The 14,209-nt window shown below is 53.9% G+C and overlaps 1 protein-coding gene across 1 annotated transcript in view; it reads right to left on the bottom strand.

The window, feature by feature from the left end:
- Positions 1-49: 49 nt before the first annotated feature.
- DNAH1 (dynein, axonemal, heavy chain 1) overlaps positions 50-14,209 on the bottom strand; it is a gene marked incomplete at both ends in the record, with an annotated part of 56,518 nt that continues 42,358 nt past the window's right edge. Inside the window, 19 exons of the mRNA XM_010155069.1 lie at positions 50-245; positions 329-554; positions 662-836; positions 1,209-1,344; positions 1,989-2,108; positions 2,230-2,355; positions 2,573-2,704; positions 3,114-3,305; positions 3,925-4,092; positions 4,547-4,738; positions 5,701-5,886; positions 6,987-7,097; positions 7,580-7,771; positions 8,126-8,297; positions 8,920-9,128; positions 10,251-10,386; positions 11,223-11,419; positions 12,754-12,984; positions 13,779-13,957. Of these exons, the coding sequence (XP_010153371.1) occupies positions 50-245; positions 329-554; positions 662-836; positions 1,209-1,344; positions 1,989-2,108; positions 2,230-2,355; positions 2,573-2,704; positions 3,114-3,305; positions 3,925-4,092; positions 4,547-4,738; positions 5,701-5,886; positions 6,987-7,097; positions 7,580-7,771; positions 8,126-8,297; positions 8,920-9,128; positions 10,251-10,386; positions 11,223-11,419; positions 12,754-12,984; positions 13,779-13,957 (3,276 nt within the window). The remainder of the gene's footprint in view (positions 246-328; positions 555-661; positions 837-1,208; positions 1,345-1,988; positions 2,109-2,229; positions 2,356-2,572; positions 2,705-3,113; positions 3,306-3,924; positions 4,093-4,546; positions 4,739-5,700; positions 5,887-6,986; positions 7,098-7,579; positions 7,772-8,125; positions 8,298-8,919; positions 9,129-10,250; positions 10,387-11,222; positions 11,420-12,753; positions 12,985-13,778; positions 13,958-14,209) is intronic.

The following is a 14,209-nucleotide window of genomic DNA, read 5'->3' as shown; positions in this document are numbered from 1 at the left end:
GCTGCTAGAGCGGGAATGGGGGGTGGAGGGGGCTGTTCCGGGCAGGCACCTGCTCTCTCAGAGTTACTGATCCCCATCAGGAAGATGCTGAGGAACCACTCCAGTGAGTACTGGTACATGGGGTCCACATTGGACAGGTCTGAGACGCAGAAGTAGAGGATCTGCGAGCGGACCGCCACGGGCACATACTGCAGGCGGGTGGCATTGATGTCCCTCTCCGTCTGCTCTGCCACTGTCACCTTGGCCTGGAGCACGGAAGAGACATCCTGGTCAGCACAGTGCTGGCAGGGATGCACAGCTCCGAGGGGAGAGCAGCTCCACCTCTCACCTGGATCTCTCCTGCCTTGAGCTTGGACGCCTCCAGCACTTTGATGAGCTCCAAGTCATCTACAGGGTTTCCTTCGGAAGTGCTGAGCCGATACAGGATCTGGTCTTCTATCTCCTTCAGCTCCTGGTGCATCCTGGCATTGCTCACGATTAGTTGGTTTCTAGCTTCTTCTAGGTCAGGCCGCTCCGCAGCCACCACCTCTCCCAGCAGCTGGTCTTCCAAGCCACTACAACAAAGTCACGGAGGTGAGGGTGGGGGCAACAGGCCTGAGGGCTTGAGGGCTGCGAGGGATGAGGCAGGGCAGCATGGGCAGCTAATGGGGTAAGCAGGTACCTGGGGGAGAGGGTGAAGTTGATGAGGGTGAGCTTTGTGGAGACCTCAGGGCTGTAGTGAGGGTTGGCCAGGTTGGTGGTGATGTACATCCTGAACCCTTCATGGTAGGGGATCACCGTATCCCCCAGCTTCAGCACGGTGTTGCCTTGCTGTTTGTAGGTCTGTAGCAGAGAGAGATAAATACAGGAAGGCTGGATGGCTACCTCATGTGAGGGAAGGCATCCTGCTGTGCCCTGGGCTCTGCGGTGAGGAAGGAGTCTGAAGTTTCTCTGGACAGAGTTGCTCAGAGCCGCCCGGCAGACCTGCAGGCCAGAACCTGAACAGAGCAGCTGTATCCCATGGCCCTACCTCCCAGACAAAGTCACCTGCAGGCAGGGGATGGATGTGCAAGGGGGCTACCAACACGTTGGAGCCCTGGCCACGACACGAGAGCACAGAACAGAGACCTACAACCCCACCGCGTCCCACCACACCCTGGCCAGACCCCCCCGTACAGCCCAGTCAGGTACCCACAGCCCCTCCTCTCCGAAGCGAGACATAGGACCTGCAGGCTCGAGGGCTAGATCCAGCTCCTCGCCGACATTCTCCAGCAGGAAGGGCTTCCCGAAAGTAATGGCGTTTTCCAGACTGCAGAGGAAGTCCCGGTCGCTCAGCTTGGCTACCTCCAGGCTGTTCACCTTCTCCTGAAAGATAGTGGGGGGGGGCAGGGTCCCTGCGGTGTCCTGCCCACCTTCGCAGTCAGCTCTGGTGCACAGCACTCCTCTCACTGGGCTGATCTAGCTCCCCGGAGCAGCAGAAATAGTATCTTTTCTTGCTTAGCTAGTTCTTGGCAAGTTTAGTCCATGTCACCAGGCACCAGAGACAGCTCAGCGAGGCAGCAGAGAAGGGGGGAACAGGGAAAACCTCCTCCGGAGCCCCACACCAGTAACTCAGAGCTTGCTTGCCTGCAGAGTGAGAGCAGGCAGGTGGGCAAAGCCCTCGGGGAGCAGAACAGGAGGAGCTGCCCTGGTACCCTCTGTCACAGGGACCCTGAAGGCTGCTGTGGGGGATGCTGGTGGTGCTCTGGGTGTTTTAGGGTGTGCTGAAGGATGTAAAGCCCCTGAAATGCTAGTGGAGAGCCACAGTAGGAATCTGATGCCTCCCCGCAGGGCCCCACCTGCTCTGCACTGCTTTCCCCAAGCAGGGAAATCCACCTGGGATGAATATGGATGTGGAGCATGCCTGATGCTGGGCTGGGGCAGCGTGGGGTCTTGCAGCTCTGGAGCCCAAGGCCTGAGGCTGCTCCCCCTGTCCTGGCAGACCTGGCTTTTCTCCACGCAGCTCTTACCAGATTCTTGATCCACTTGTTTGCTTGTCCTTGGGGATCTATGTAGTGAGTCCAGCGCTGGGAGAACCGGGTTATCACCCCATTCTCCACTGACAGGGTGTCGTTGGGTAAGCCGGCCATCTAACGGGGTAGGAAAGGCTGGTAGCAGAGCTGGCCAGAGAGCAGCCCTTGCCGAGCCCAGCGCTTCAGCCTCCGCCTGAGGCACCTCCAGCCTGCAGCGCCGGGTTTTTCTGCAACTTACCTGCCACGAACGGATTTCTACGGGGTCTCCAAGGGTGCTGATGAGGTTCGGCTCCTTGGTGTGAGGAATGTTGTTTTCTGACAGCTGCCTCAGCCACTCCTCGCACAGTGCTAGGCGGTACTGCCCCTGCCACAAGAAGCACCATCACAGCCTTTCGTTTAGCTGCAGTGAGTCTGCTGCGAGCATCCAAACTCTCCTGTTTCCATCCCAACTGGACTCTCTGCAGCCTCTGGCACAGAGAGATCCAGAAGGGATCTTTTGCCCTGTTCCCTTCTCCCAGTGGATCTGGCCAGGAGAGCAGAGCAGACAGACAAGCTCCTCGCAGGGAGCGCTGCACACTTACTGTAAAAGGGCCCAGGTAGGCCACGAAGCCAGCTGCAACCAGCACATCCCCCGTGACATTGCTGATCTGGTACTCCAAGCTCTGTAGAGTGTCCTGCCAGCGCACCTTCTCATCAGCCAGGCTGTTGATGAGCTGCGGGACAAGTTGCACACATGAGAACTGCTGTGTGGTTTAACCCTGTGCCCTGGACCTGCTGCTCCCTGCGTAATGCTGCGGGTGACTGGTGACCAGAGGTTGCAGGGTAGCCCCTGCCACAGCCTGAATCCCGTCCCCACTTCTGGGCACTTAATCCTGGGATTACTGGGCTGCTCCCAGCTGTCCTGGAGACCCACTGCTGGCTGGAGAAGCCGTGTGCAGGAGGACAGCAGCCTTTCACGCTAGCATCTGGCTAGCTTAGCTTCCCCAGTCCTGCTGAGATCTGGGCAGGCAGCTTCAGTCCAGGACTCTCCTCAGCTGCAGGCACACGTTTTCACCACCGTACTCCTTGCCCTGAAATCAGGTTGTCTAACCTAAGCAGGCAGAACCCAGCTCTGCCCCTTACCGTATCGGCGCGGCCCAGTCTCTGCTGACACTGCTCACACTTCATCTCCAACTCCTCCTTCTTGGCTACGCAGATCTTGTACTTGGCCTGCAGCATGGCGATGCCACCTTCGACCTCCCTCAGACGTTCCTTAGCTTCCTCAAGGACCTTCTGAGTGGCACGCAGGTCCTCTTCTGCCTCCCGCCAGGCTCGCTGAGGAGACACGCAAGGAGATAGTTGGACACGTGGCCAGGCTCTTCCCCAAAAAGCCAGAGACCTTGGAGCGTGGGTTAGGTGTCCATAAAGGCACTAGCTGATACGGAGATCCTTCCCTGCATGACCTGTCTAACTCCAGGGGAATGTTCTGGAAGCCCAGCAATAAAAGTAGGGGTGAGGAGGGCATTTCTGCACAGCTCTAAAAACCCCAGAGCCTGTGCCAGCTTACAGAAGCTCATGATGTGGCCCACCAGTGAACATGAGGAAAGATTCCTCTGCTTGCCCTGAAATAATAATGAAGAAATAGCTAGGCTTGGAGAGGATTAAGGTTGAAACACTCCTGAGGTGTGGGAATGCTTCTGTAAGTGCCGTTTAGGCTGCGCCAGGGACGCTGCACTAAGAACGAGGTATCGCCCCTGTCTCAGCATATGCCAAGGCTGGTTTCTTCTACTTCATTACGTTAACGGGTTTTTGAGGCTTTGGTTCTGCTAAGGGCTGTTTTGAACATTACATCCTGACCTGCAGAACACGGTGACTCTCAGCATCTCCTGCAGAAGGGGGCTGCTGGCACTGCCTTCCCTAACACCCAGAGCAACTCGGTCACGCTGCCTCTTACCCGCTTGGGCTCCACGACCTTGGCCACGAAGTGGTACTTGTGCATGGCCCGCACCCACTGGCAGATGGAGGTGCAAGCTTTGGAGACCTTGGCGATGGCAGCAGGCTGAAACTCCTCGCTGTCGATGTAGGGCTGGATGGCCCTGATCACAGCATCTGTAATATTGTCCTGCAAGGAATGAATGGTGGGAGAGAAAGGAGATTGGTGATGTGGGTGCTAGGGATCTGCCGGAGGCGGGTCTCAAGGGGCTTTTCCCAGCGGCTGCAGCTTGCCTCAGGAGCTGGCAGGGTGGTTAAGGCATCGCACCAGAGCAAGAGAAATCAAATCGCTGTGTGTTGAGGCCTGGGAGTCACGGCTGTGGGACTGGGTAAATCCCATACCACTTCCATCCAGCTCCTCCACATGCAAAGAGCGGAGGGGGAGAAGGGGAAGACCTGTGCACCTGGGTCCCACTGCCCAAGGCAATGAACACAGCCAGCTGACGTGAGGACTTCCAGGCCAAGCATGTCCTCATCCCGTCCCGCTAAAGGGTGTTGCTCACAAGCTTTAAGCTGCATTGCTTTGAGAAGGATGTCTGTGAGCCAATACCTGATCCTTGGTCACAGCCTCTGCCACCACCTACCTTGTCGTACTTGAACAGGCTGTCCAGGAACTTCCCTGGGTCCTGGAGAAGGCCCCGGCCCGGCTCCCAGTAGTCATCCACCTTGGAGCCTAGCTTTTCTCCTGCCACCCTTTTTGGCTTGATTCCTTTCATAATGCAAACGGCTTCAATCACCATCTTCACCCCGAGGGGAGGCCGCTGCATTGCTCGTACCTTCAAAACCCAAATGGAGACAGGGGGTCGGCCTGGTTCTCAGGGAGATGGGTTCTCATCCCCTGGCTGGCCTGAGGAAACCGGAACCGGATGCAGGACACTTAGGGATGCAATGCACATATGGGAAGGACAGGGGTATTTGAAGGGAAAGCTGGTTATCAGGGAGGGCACAGAACAAACTACAAGTAGGCTGAAAAAGCCTGCTTTGATAGGTATCTGACAGGCTGAAAACGTTTTGGCAAAGGAGTTAGATCTGTATGGCCCTGGGGAGGGGGCTGTATGGAAATGGGGCACGGGCAGGCTTTCCCCCTTGCCTTGTACCCCACTGCAGCAATGCTGCACCCCCTCAGCTGGTCTGCTGCACTTGTGGAGGGACTGCTTGCGTTTCTCCCCAGGCAGGCAGCCAGGAGTGCTGCTGTGGTACCCTTGAGACGGCTGTGGTGACAGAACCCTTAACGATGACTCCTGCTTTTTCCTTTTAATGCTGCCCACCCTGGCCATGTTCAACCGGAGCTGCTCCCAGACCTCCTCGCTGGACACAGCCAAGGGAGCGGCAGAGTTTGTGGCGATGCTGAGGCAGGTTGGCCAGAGCCTGCTGGTTCAGAGAGCGCACTGTGCCACACAGTCAGTACTCGGGGCTGCGTTGTGGTACTGCCTGCCCCATGGACAGGCACTGTGGGGTAAGCCCTCCTCAGCACCCGCTCTGGCACAACTTGGAAACAGCATGTAGGAACACCCGGGAGCCAGTCGCTGCCTCTCTGCCTTTCCAAACCCTTTGCTTCTGGGAGAGTGAAGCTGAGAAGCTGCATGGGCTGCTGCCCAGACTGTGAGCCCAGGGGGATGGATGGAGATGATGGAAAAGGCTGGGGATGCTGCAAGACTATAGAAGGGAAATTGCTGCAGAGTGAGAGGATGTCCAGGACCAGACCCAGCTCTGCCACCCTCACCCTCAACCCCGTTACCTCTGTCACATCGCTTTTGTTGAGCTTCCTCAGGCTGGCAAGAGCAGCGTCCAGGGCTGGGAGGGCTTCAGCCAAGTCCTTCTGAGCATCATCTGCAATGGCTTGAGCTGTCTGAGCCTTCGTTTTGGCCTTCATCTCCTCAGCCTGCACAGCACTTCTTGTCTCCTCGGCCACAGCAGTGTCCACCTGCAAGACTAGAGAGCCTCAGAAACGTGCTGGAGCCAGAGCACTTGCCTCAGCACTGCTAGGTAGGGATCGCCGCTGTCCTGGCAGGTCACGTGTCTTCCTCCAGCAGAGCCACGCTGGGGCCGCACTGCTGGAGGGGATACCCTTCCCACATCATACCAGGAGAAGATCTTTGTCAGCCTGCATACATCACTCACAAACTCCAGCTCTGGCTGTGCCTGCAATGGCGTTAGTCCCACAGGAATTAGCTGCTCTACCCATTTTTCCTATTGGCACAGGGAGAGGATGCATAGGGATGCACATGTGTAGGGAGGTGGAAGAATAAGAAGATATGCTGAGGGTTTTGTTTCCAAAACTGTCACTTCTGTCTAGCTCAGGGCTAAAACACTACCCTGGGGATAGTACCTGTACAGGGAATGTGGAATATAATCAAATCTTTGTCTGGTATATTGGAACGTGGGAGATATTGCAGATTTTTCCTCTTTGCATGCAGAGCTGTATGATGTTAGTGTCTCTGCTCCCTCTGCCTGGCCATCCCACATTGGGAGACAGGCAGGGAGGAACACAAGGAGGAGGGAAGATAGTGACAGTTCCCTCTTCTGCAGTGGCGGGAGTGACTGTGTGTGATGATCCGTGAGGTGTGAGCTAGCGGGGCAGGGCTGCTGGATCAGCTCCCTGGGGATGGGATGTGGGGGAATGGGAATGACCCCTTTCAGGAACAACACCCTGGGCTTAGAGTTGCTCAGGACACCTGAGGATTGTGTTAGGAGCGCTAGCCTGTGCTTGCAAGGATCTAAACCAGTGAGGAAAGGGAGCTGGCAGCTTGGCTGGCTGACCCCTGGGTTGTGGGTTCAGACAGGGGCATGTGAGCCATCGCTTCCAGCAACTGGTGGTAGCTTGTGACTGGCCCCCGCCACCAGCAGAGCAGGGACCCCAGCAGGAGGCCGTTCTGGCTGGCAGTGCTGCTCTGCACAAGTACCTGCTGTGCGATGTGGGGCCTGCTGACTGTTGGATAAAGCAGGATTCCCTACAATCCCCCTCAAGGCCCCCCCAAGCCCTGTGTCTGCTCTGAGCAGTAAGACTTGGCTCAGCAGCGGTACCTGCAGTTGCTCTATGGTTCCCCGTGTGTCCTTGGCTGCCTGTGCCAGGAGAGGGCGGGCAGACTCCAGCTCCTCCTGCATCCTCGCTACATCCTCTGCTGTGTGCAGGAGCTGTGGGAGCAGAGAAGAGTGAGAGCACAGGCTATGGAAAGCCCCAGGAAAGGGCTGTGCTGCCCGGGGTGGGTGCTCCCTGCCCAGACAGGCTGTCCAAAGCAGGTCTTGCCCTCGTTCAGCACCAGTCCAGCACTGGTGTGCTTATAAACAGCAGTGCCCGCACAGGATGGGCGCTATTTCACAAGCTCACGGTAATCAGTCAGCACAACAATGCTTCTGTTACAGGGCTGTAAATTAAAACGTTAATAAGGAACATCCTGAGAGATAATACCCTACAGAGAGGGCTGTGGTCCCCAGACTGGGGACCATTGCTCTTCTAGAGCTGTCACAGACTCAGAGCTTTGGAAAGAATGGCTCTGGCAGAAGGATTAGTTCTCATTTCCGAGTGTAGGGCATCTCAATGCATCTCTGCAGCTACAAATACACTGCTCAGAGAAGGTAAGCAGGGCTCAAAGCTCTCCTGGGTGTGAGGCACGAACCTTGTCCAGACCACTCTTCATCCTTTTCTTGGCTGTCTTCAGTTCCTGTTTCTTCTTTCCAATCAGGGAGCTGAAGATGCTGAGGAACTCGAGGTAGCTCTTGGGAGTGACATAATTGTGTCTGGCCAGCTCTGCCAGGTACACTTGGCACTTCTTTGCCACGCTCTGATGGATTCCTACACACAGTTGAATCTACAAGGAGAAAGGAAAGAAACAATCTCAGTACTGAACATGTGCTAGGCAAGTCTACGTGATGCCCACAGAGAGTACGAGGGGCTTACAGAGAGCTGAAGCGTACCGTCACAGCAGAGCCTACGTGTGCATGTGGGTTTCGATGCCACAGGGAGAGAGGGTGACAAGTGGACATGGCCATTTCAAGGCACACAAAAGCTAACCAGTTCCGTATTTGAAACATTTCTGCTGTCATGACATCGTTCTGCTGCAGGGTAGGGCCTTTCTGCAGGTGTGTCCTGCACCCACTGTCTGAGCGTATCTAGAGACACGGCACACTGAGCCCACAGGAGCTGTGTCGAGCGTCACACCTACCGTCCCATCGACATCCTCAGCACTGGCGCCGAGATGTGGGATCTCACGCAGGAAGGAGGAGGCAACGCACTGCAGGGCTTCAGCAGGCCACTCGTTAAACCAGTCGATGGTACAGCAGTTCACCAGAGAGGGGAACTGCCTCAAGCGTGCGCGGAAGACTTCGCCAATAGGGCTGAAAGACAGGCAGGAAAGAGATGTTATCACAATCTACAGATACAAGGATAAACCAGCTTTTCTACTTCCCTAGAACCATCCTGAGCTCTTACAGAGTAAAAAGGAAGGGAATATACCCAAGGAAGAAGGAGGAGGGAGGGAAATAGGGAATGAAATTTCAGCCAGTGAAGTTTATTTCAAGAAGGTAAGGGCAGAGATTGCATGACCAGACCAAAACCACGGCCCTGGTTCTTCCACTGGTACTGAGAATGCGCTGTACCTTCTTGCAGCGCTCCTGCAACCAATCAAGCTGCCCTAATGTCAGGAGTACACATGGTGGAACCCCAAATTCAAGCAAGATATTGTTGTAACAAACAGAAAAATGGTATATGAAGGAGGAGAAAACTTGTATTTAATCTGGATCACATACAATCATATTCTTAAACTTTTCAAGCTTCATCCTGACACCAGCAAGGTGTAAAAAACAGGTACCATCTTCCCATAGCACTGGATATGTAAACCTTACTCCTCCTCCAAAGTCACGGGCTTGGAAACAAAGGTCCCATGACTAAGTGATGCGAGGTAAAGGACAAGGAGGGAGGAATTAACCGACAGAACGTAGTCCTTCCCCTGAACTGTACCTCATGCACAGGACCACGTGGATGTTGCTGCGAACCCGTCCTGTGTATGCAGCCATGAGGTTGGCCCTGGTGGGCTGCTGCCCTAGATCTCGAACAACGGGTTCCATAGCCGTCAGGATCTGATCTTGATCGTCTGGGTTGTAAATATTGGGAATGTCACCTGAGTTGAGCAGGTTGTTGATATCCTCAAGGAAGGATTCATTTTTAATCTAAGTAGATGAGTGGGGGGAAAAAAAAGCAATTTCTTAAGTCATGTCTGGACATGCTATGGAGATCACTTCTGGATAAATATAACCCTCAGCCTCTGTTATAAGACATAATTTCTGTGATCCCTTGGCTCCAGTAAAGCATACTCTGACCCTCATCCAGCATTTCCAATTGAACAGCCATTTTGAGGGTGGGGGTGTGTGCCTGAGAACAAACCTCCTTCTGGCCATTCTCTGCCTCCTTACAGACAAATCGGGCTCAGGGCCTTGCTCCTGGCCTTGCCATGGGACTCTGCAACCAAGCCCCAGACCCCAGCTTGCTCTGGGTCTTTGCTCCTGCGGCACAGAACACTTCACTGTTAGGATAACGCTCACTGATGTGGGAGACAGAGTAATTGTAGGGATGTGTCACAGCCTGTGGGATGATCTCCCTCCAGAGCTACACTCACCTATCCACCTTTGCTAAATCAGGAATACACAGCATCCATCCACTTGACTAAATGCACCCTCCCCTGCCCCTCTTCTCCCACATATGCTTCTCACTGCAGGGAACAGTATGCAAGAAGAGGCAGCATTTGACAGATGCTCATCTCACTGCTGAGGGCACTGCCAGAAGGGACTTGGTTCCTATGATAATGAAGGTGGTAAAAACGCCTATGGGGAATATAACTGTGAAATCCAGAAGTTGGCCTAGTCATTAGCAAGTTACAGTTCACAGTAACAAGCCAACATTATCCTGTGGAACCAGCAGGCAAGGCCCTAAATCTACTGGTATCTTTAAAAAGAAAGAGAATGATGTTGCTTAGGACTTCTAGTATCAGTGGTTAGCGTAGTGCTTAGCATCAGACAAGCTGGGTCTAAAATCTCTGATCCCACCAAACCCTTGGATGGAGCTGAAAGAGAAACAGAAAGATCAGCCCACTCACAGCTCTACAGGCCCTCTAGCAACAAATGCACCACTGACAGTTTCCCCATGGCTTTTCTGTAAGATGATGAAGGCGGGCTACTTAAATTGTGCCTCGTTTGTATCAAGCTCCTCAATCCTCTTTAGGGGGATTTATTGAGCTTAAAGTTGTGTTTCTGACTCCTTTTGAGATGGAGCCCACCATGCTAACGGTTCTGTACCTGTGTGTCTACGAACAGGAATGTCTTGGGCAGACTCTGAAGGCCTGCCTTCATCATGATCTTCCGCACGTCATCTCGCCATTCGGCCATGCCGTAATTTGTGGACAGTTCAATCTGGAAACACTCATAATTTGCCCTAAAGGAAAGAGAAGCCTGTGGGGTTTTATCAAATTAAAATCTCCTCTTTGTCAATCCTGAGCGCACGCAGTGGACTCGGGAGGACTCAAGCAAGGTGTTTTCCTGCAGCGAGTCCCGAGCACACGCTTGTCCTTGTGCACGTGCAGCCACCAACCCAAGAGCGTGTTTTACTCAAAGCAGAGGTACCTGAGCTAGCTAGAAACTGGGAGACACACAACTCTACGAGCTAACAGAGTCACTCTGCTTCTTGGGTCCAGTGCCTCAGAGTGCAGATGGAGCAACTCAACGTGGATCTTTTTGTGACGCTGCCCTCGGAGGCTGGCGCACCTGGGAACCGTGGTTGTGTTCCTCTAGGATCACACCCTGTATTCAGAACTGGAATAATTTTCTTCCTCAGCCTAGTTCCCTAGGGCTTCAAGTTTCTCCCCTGTGGTCCCTTGGCTCCCAAGACTCACCAGTCCCACTTGCCAGGCTGCCAGTGTCACTCCATCACTTGGCACGAGCAGCTCCTACCTTTGCCCAGCTCCCAGGAAGAAGCCCCTATCTCTGCCCTGCCATGCTGAGAGCACAGGCCAGGGAGCTGACACGGACCATGCTGCATTTGCTTAGTCACTGCATGCCCCCAGCAGTAACCCAAGCTATTGGCAGGCAAGAGAGCCCGATTTTTCTCATGTAGATGTGCATGCTACCTAAACCCTAGCTCGTGAGTCTTAAATCTAAGTCAGCAACCAGAAAAATGCATAACCAGTAGCAGAAAGGGCATGAAAAGAGATTCTCTGGAGGCAGCCCCGATGGAGCTGCTCCACATTACGTGCACAGGAGCGCACTACTTACATGTGAGATGCCAGTCTGGTGAGAGACTGCCTCCCACTTCCCCCAACACCCAGGAGAAGAGCGTTCCCCGGAGCCTGCCGTAGGATCCGGCTGATTCGGCAGATGTGCTCTATCGCATCCATGAAGAGCACAAGCTTCAGCTCTGGGGTGTTGATTTGGTTGTACTCCTCCAGGTAATCCTCAATGACAACCTTGAGCTGTGGGCAGAAAGAGTCAGTTGTGGCAGGCACATCAAGCAGCCGTGAGGGGCAGGTGGATGTCTAAGCACAGCCAGGCCTCTGGGAGGGCAGACCCCAGTGCTCAGCAGGGGCTGGGAGCTCTCGGCCTCTCCCTGGGAGCTGCTTGGCGGGGATGATGGCTCTCTTTGCTCCCTGCTCCTATAGGAACTGCCATCAGAGCGGGCTGAATTTAGCTAGTGGTGGGAGCAGCTGCTGAACAGTGACCTTAAACTAACTCAGTGACAAAGGTCTGCTGCTCCCAACGATGCTGTTTGCCTGGAGAAACAGCAAGGCATAGTTCAAAATAAAACAGCTTATGGCTGCCTGACCCATCCTGTTCCAGAGCTTCCTTGTTCTATAGCTGACCACTGCCTGCTGCTGCATCCTGTGGTTAGGATCCTGGTTGGAAAAGGCAGGTGCTGGAAGAAAACCCCTGGCTGTAGATGAGTAGAGAAGCAGGTTACTCTCCTGGTCCAGCCATTGCACAGGATTAGCTGCAGAAGCAGTCTCTCCTGCCCTTTCCAGGGCTTTCTCCAACAGCACCCTCATGCTAGAGCAGGAGATGAAGCATGAAGACATCCGGAATTTGGTCCTACCCCCTCACCAATCTCACTGTGAACCTGGGGAAGCAGCTGCAGCTGGAATCCACACAGTGCTGCGATCCCTGCCTAGATGCCAAAATCCTGGGCCCATCAGTGCAGCAGCTTTAAGTGTGGTTGTCTCAGCTGTGCTCCCTTCGGTGGGGGACAGGCCTATCTACTTTGCAAAAGAGATTGGAAAGTGCAGTTAATTACCAGTCCTTGCCACACAGCTATCACAAGAGGAGAGACGACAGGATAATCATCTGTTTCTGATGAGCGCAAAACGCACTACTCATTGCCTTTGCTTAATTATCACTACCAAAGTACTTGCAGTATCTTCTCCAACAGAGAATCTGACAGTAACATTAATTACTTGTAAAGGTCCATTGTGAAGTCTTTAATGGCAAAAGTAGTATTGTTTGGGGGTAATGTACCATTTCTTTCCAGCAAATGTCACTTTTCAGTCCCAAGTGCAGCTCATTTGGGAGATTTGGCGTAACAGGCTGCCCCCAGGATGGCAATGCAGAGACAGCTTGTTCCACCTCAATTCCCATTGCACCAAATGCAGCCACTACCCATTAATGGGCAGGATTTCACAGGAGAGCCCTGGCAGGGTTTGTGATTCCAGACACCTTCAGTTCAAGCAGCCCCACAGTTACTATTAACTGCTTTCTTTTGTTTGCAGAAGACTTGGAAGCTGTGAACTATGTTCATTACTCCCAGGTTCCTTACCTTTTCCTGGCTGTCAATTGCTTTGTACAGTTTCATACTGGCATCTGGCTCCATGAAGTCCCCAAAGAGAACTGGCTGGGAGGGGACGACCTCCTCAAAAGTGGTGCCTAAGTCCTCCATCATACTCCTCATCAGGTTGTCAAACCAGATCCGGTCCTCCTCGCTCACCAGGCGATCACAGAAGACCCGGCAGCTCTCGTGGTACCACAGTCTCAGCAGCTGCAGTTTGTTCTGGAAGGAAATCCCAGCAAAACACCCCCGTGAGAGAAGCAGAGAAGCATTAAGAGCCTCGCTGTCAGGAAAGCTGGTTCCTGCCCAGCATGTGGCCAGCTCCACTCCTGCTAGAAGGCAGCTGGAGGAAGCTGCATTCCCTTCTCCTCTCAAAAACAACTCTTGTCAAAACAGCTGCTTTGCAGAGAGCTCATTACAACTTCAGCTAATCCCTCCTTTATTTGTCCATATGCCAGGCTTTCTTTGAGAGATCTAAATCTGTTGTTGTTTGTCCTTATCTTTCCCCCAGTTTGATTTAACTTTTACTGTTTTCAGAAATTCCTGTGTTTTTTTGAAAGATCCTTTTATTCAGATGTAGCATGGAACACCAGGGTCCCAGGCGCTTCCCATGGTAAGTCAATCTCTACTGAGCTAGGCTGGAGCAGGAGTAGGGTCTGAAGGGGAGCCAAAGGGGCAGAAGCCTTCACTGCTACAAGCTGGCAACAGGACAACACCTCTGCCCCTGCGTGGTCCCCTGTCCGGTCCCCTGTGACTCTATCCAGCCCTGAATGGCTGGGCTGTGTCATACCAACTGCCTGTGGCCACTCACCCCCTTGCAGGCCAAGGGCGGGCTGGGGTGGCAGAGGTTTGTTCACTGTTGGTACTAGGCACTATAGCCAAAAGGAAAGTCACCACAGTCACCAACAGCACCAAAATGCAGCTGGGGGCTGTTGGCAGGCCTGCCAACGAGGCCCAAACTGGAACAATTCTGGCCTTGCCCTGGGTGGCCTGGCTGTGCTGGTGGGCAGACTCACCTCCACTTTGCTGGGCTGGGCCATCAGCATCCCCTGGAACACCCTGGAGAGGTCTCTCAGGTTGAAGGTGTAATGGGATTTCGCTGGTGTGGGCAGTAGCTGGGATGTGATGGTCAGATACATGCAGAGAGTGGCATCCACCAAGGGCTCCTTCAAGTCCCTGACTGCAAGTGTTCCTGCTGCAGAGACAGAGGAAGGTGGAGAGGATGGTGACTCGCGACGAGAAGGCCGTAGCAGTGCAGGCAGGTGGCACTGACTGGCGAAGGTGTTGCTAGGACCCGGCCAGGAACACACTTTTCCTCTGCTTTCTGTGCGGGGATTTGACCAAGCACCTGCTTGCTGCAGTGGGCCTTTTGACAATGAGCTTTTCACCCCCTAAACGGGATCATATCTGGGGACAGAAGAATGCATCGCAACCATTCTGCGGTGTT

This window comes from Eurypyga helias, unplaced genomic scaffold (assembly GCF_000690775.1).
Source record: "Eurypyga helias isolate BGI_N326 unplaced genomic scaffold, ASM69077v1 scaffold41817, whole genome shotgun sequence".
NCBI classification, from domain to species: Eukaryota; Metazoa; Chordata; class Aves; order Eurypygiformes; family Eurypygidae; genus Eurypyga; species Eurypyga helias.
The sequence above is the reverse complement of the archived record's forward strand: the minus strand, read 5'-3'. Positions and strand labels throughout refer to the sequence as shown.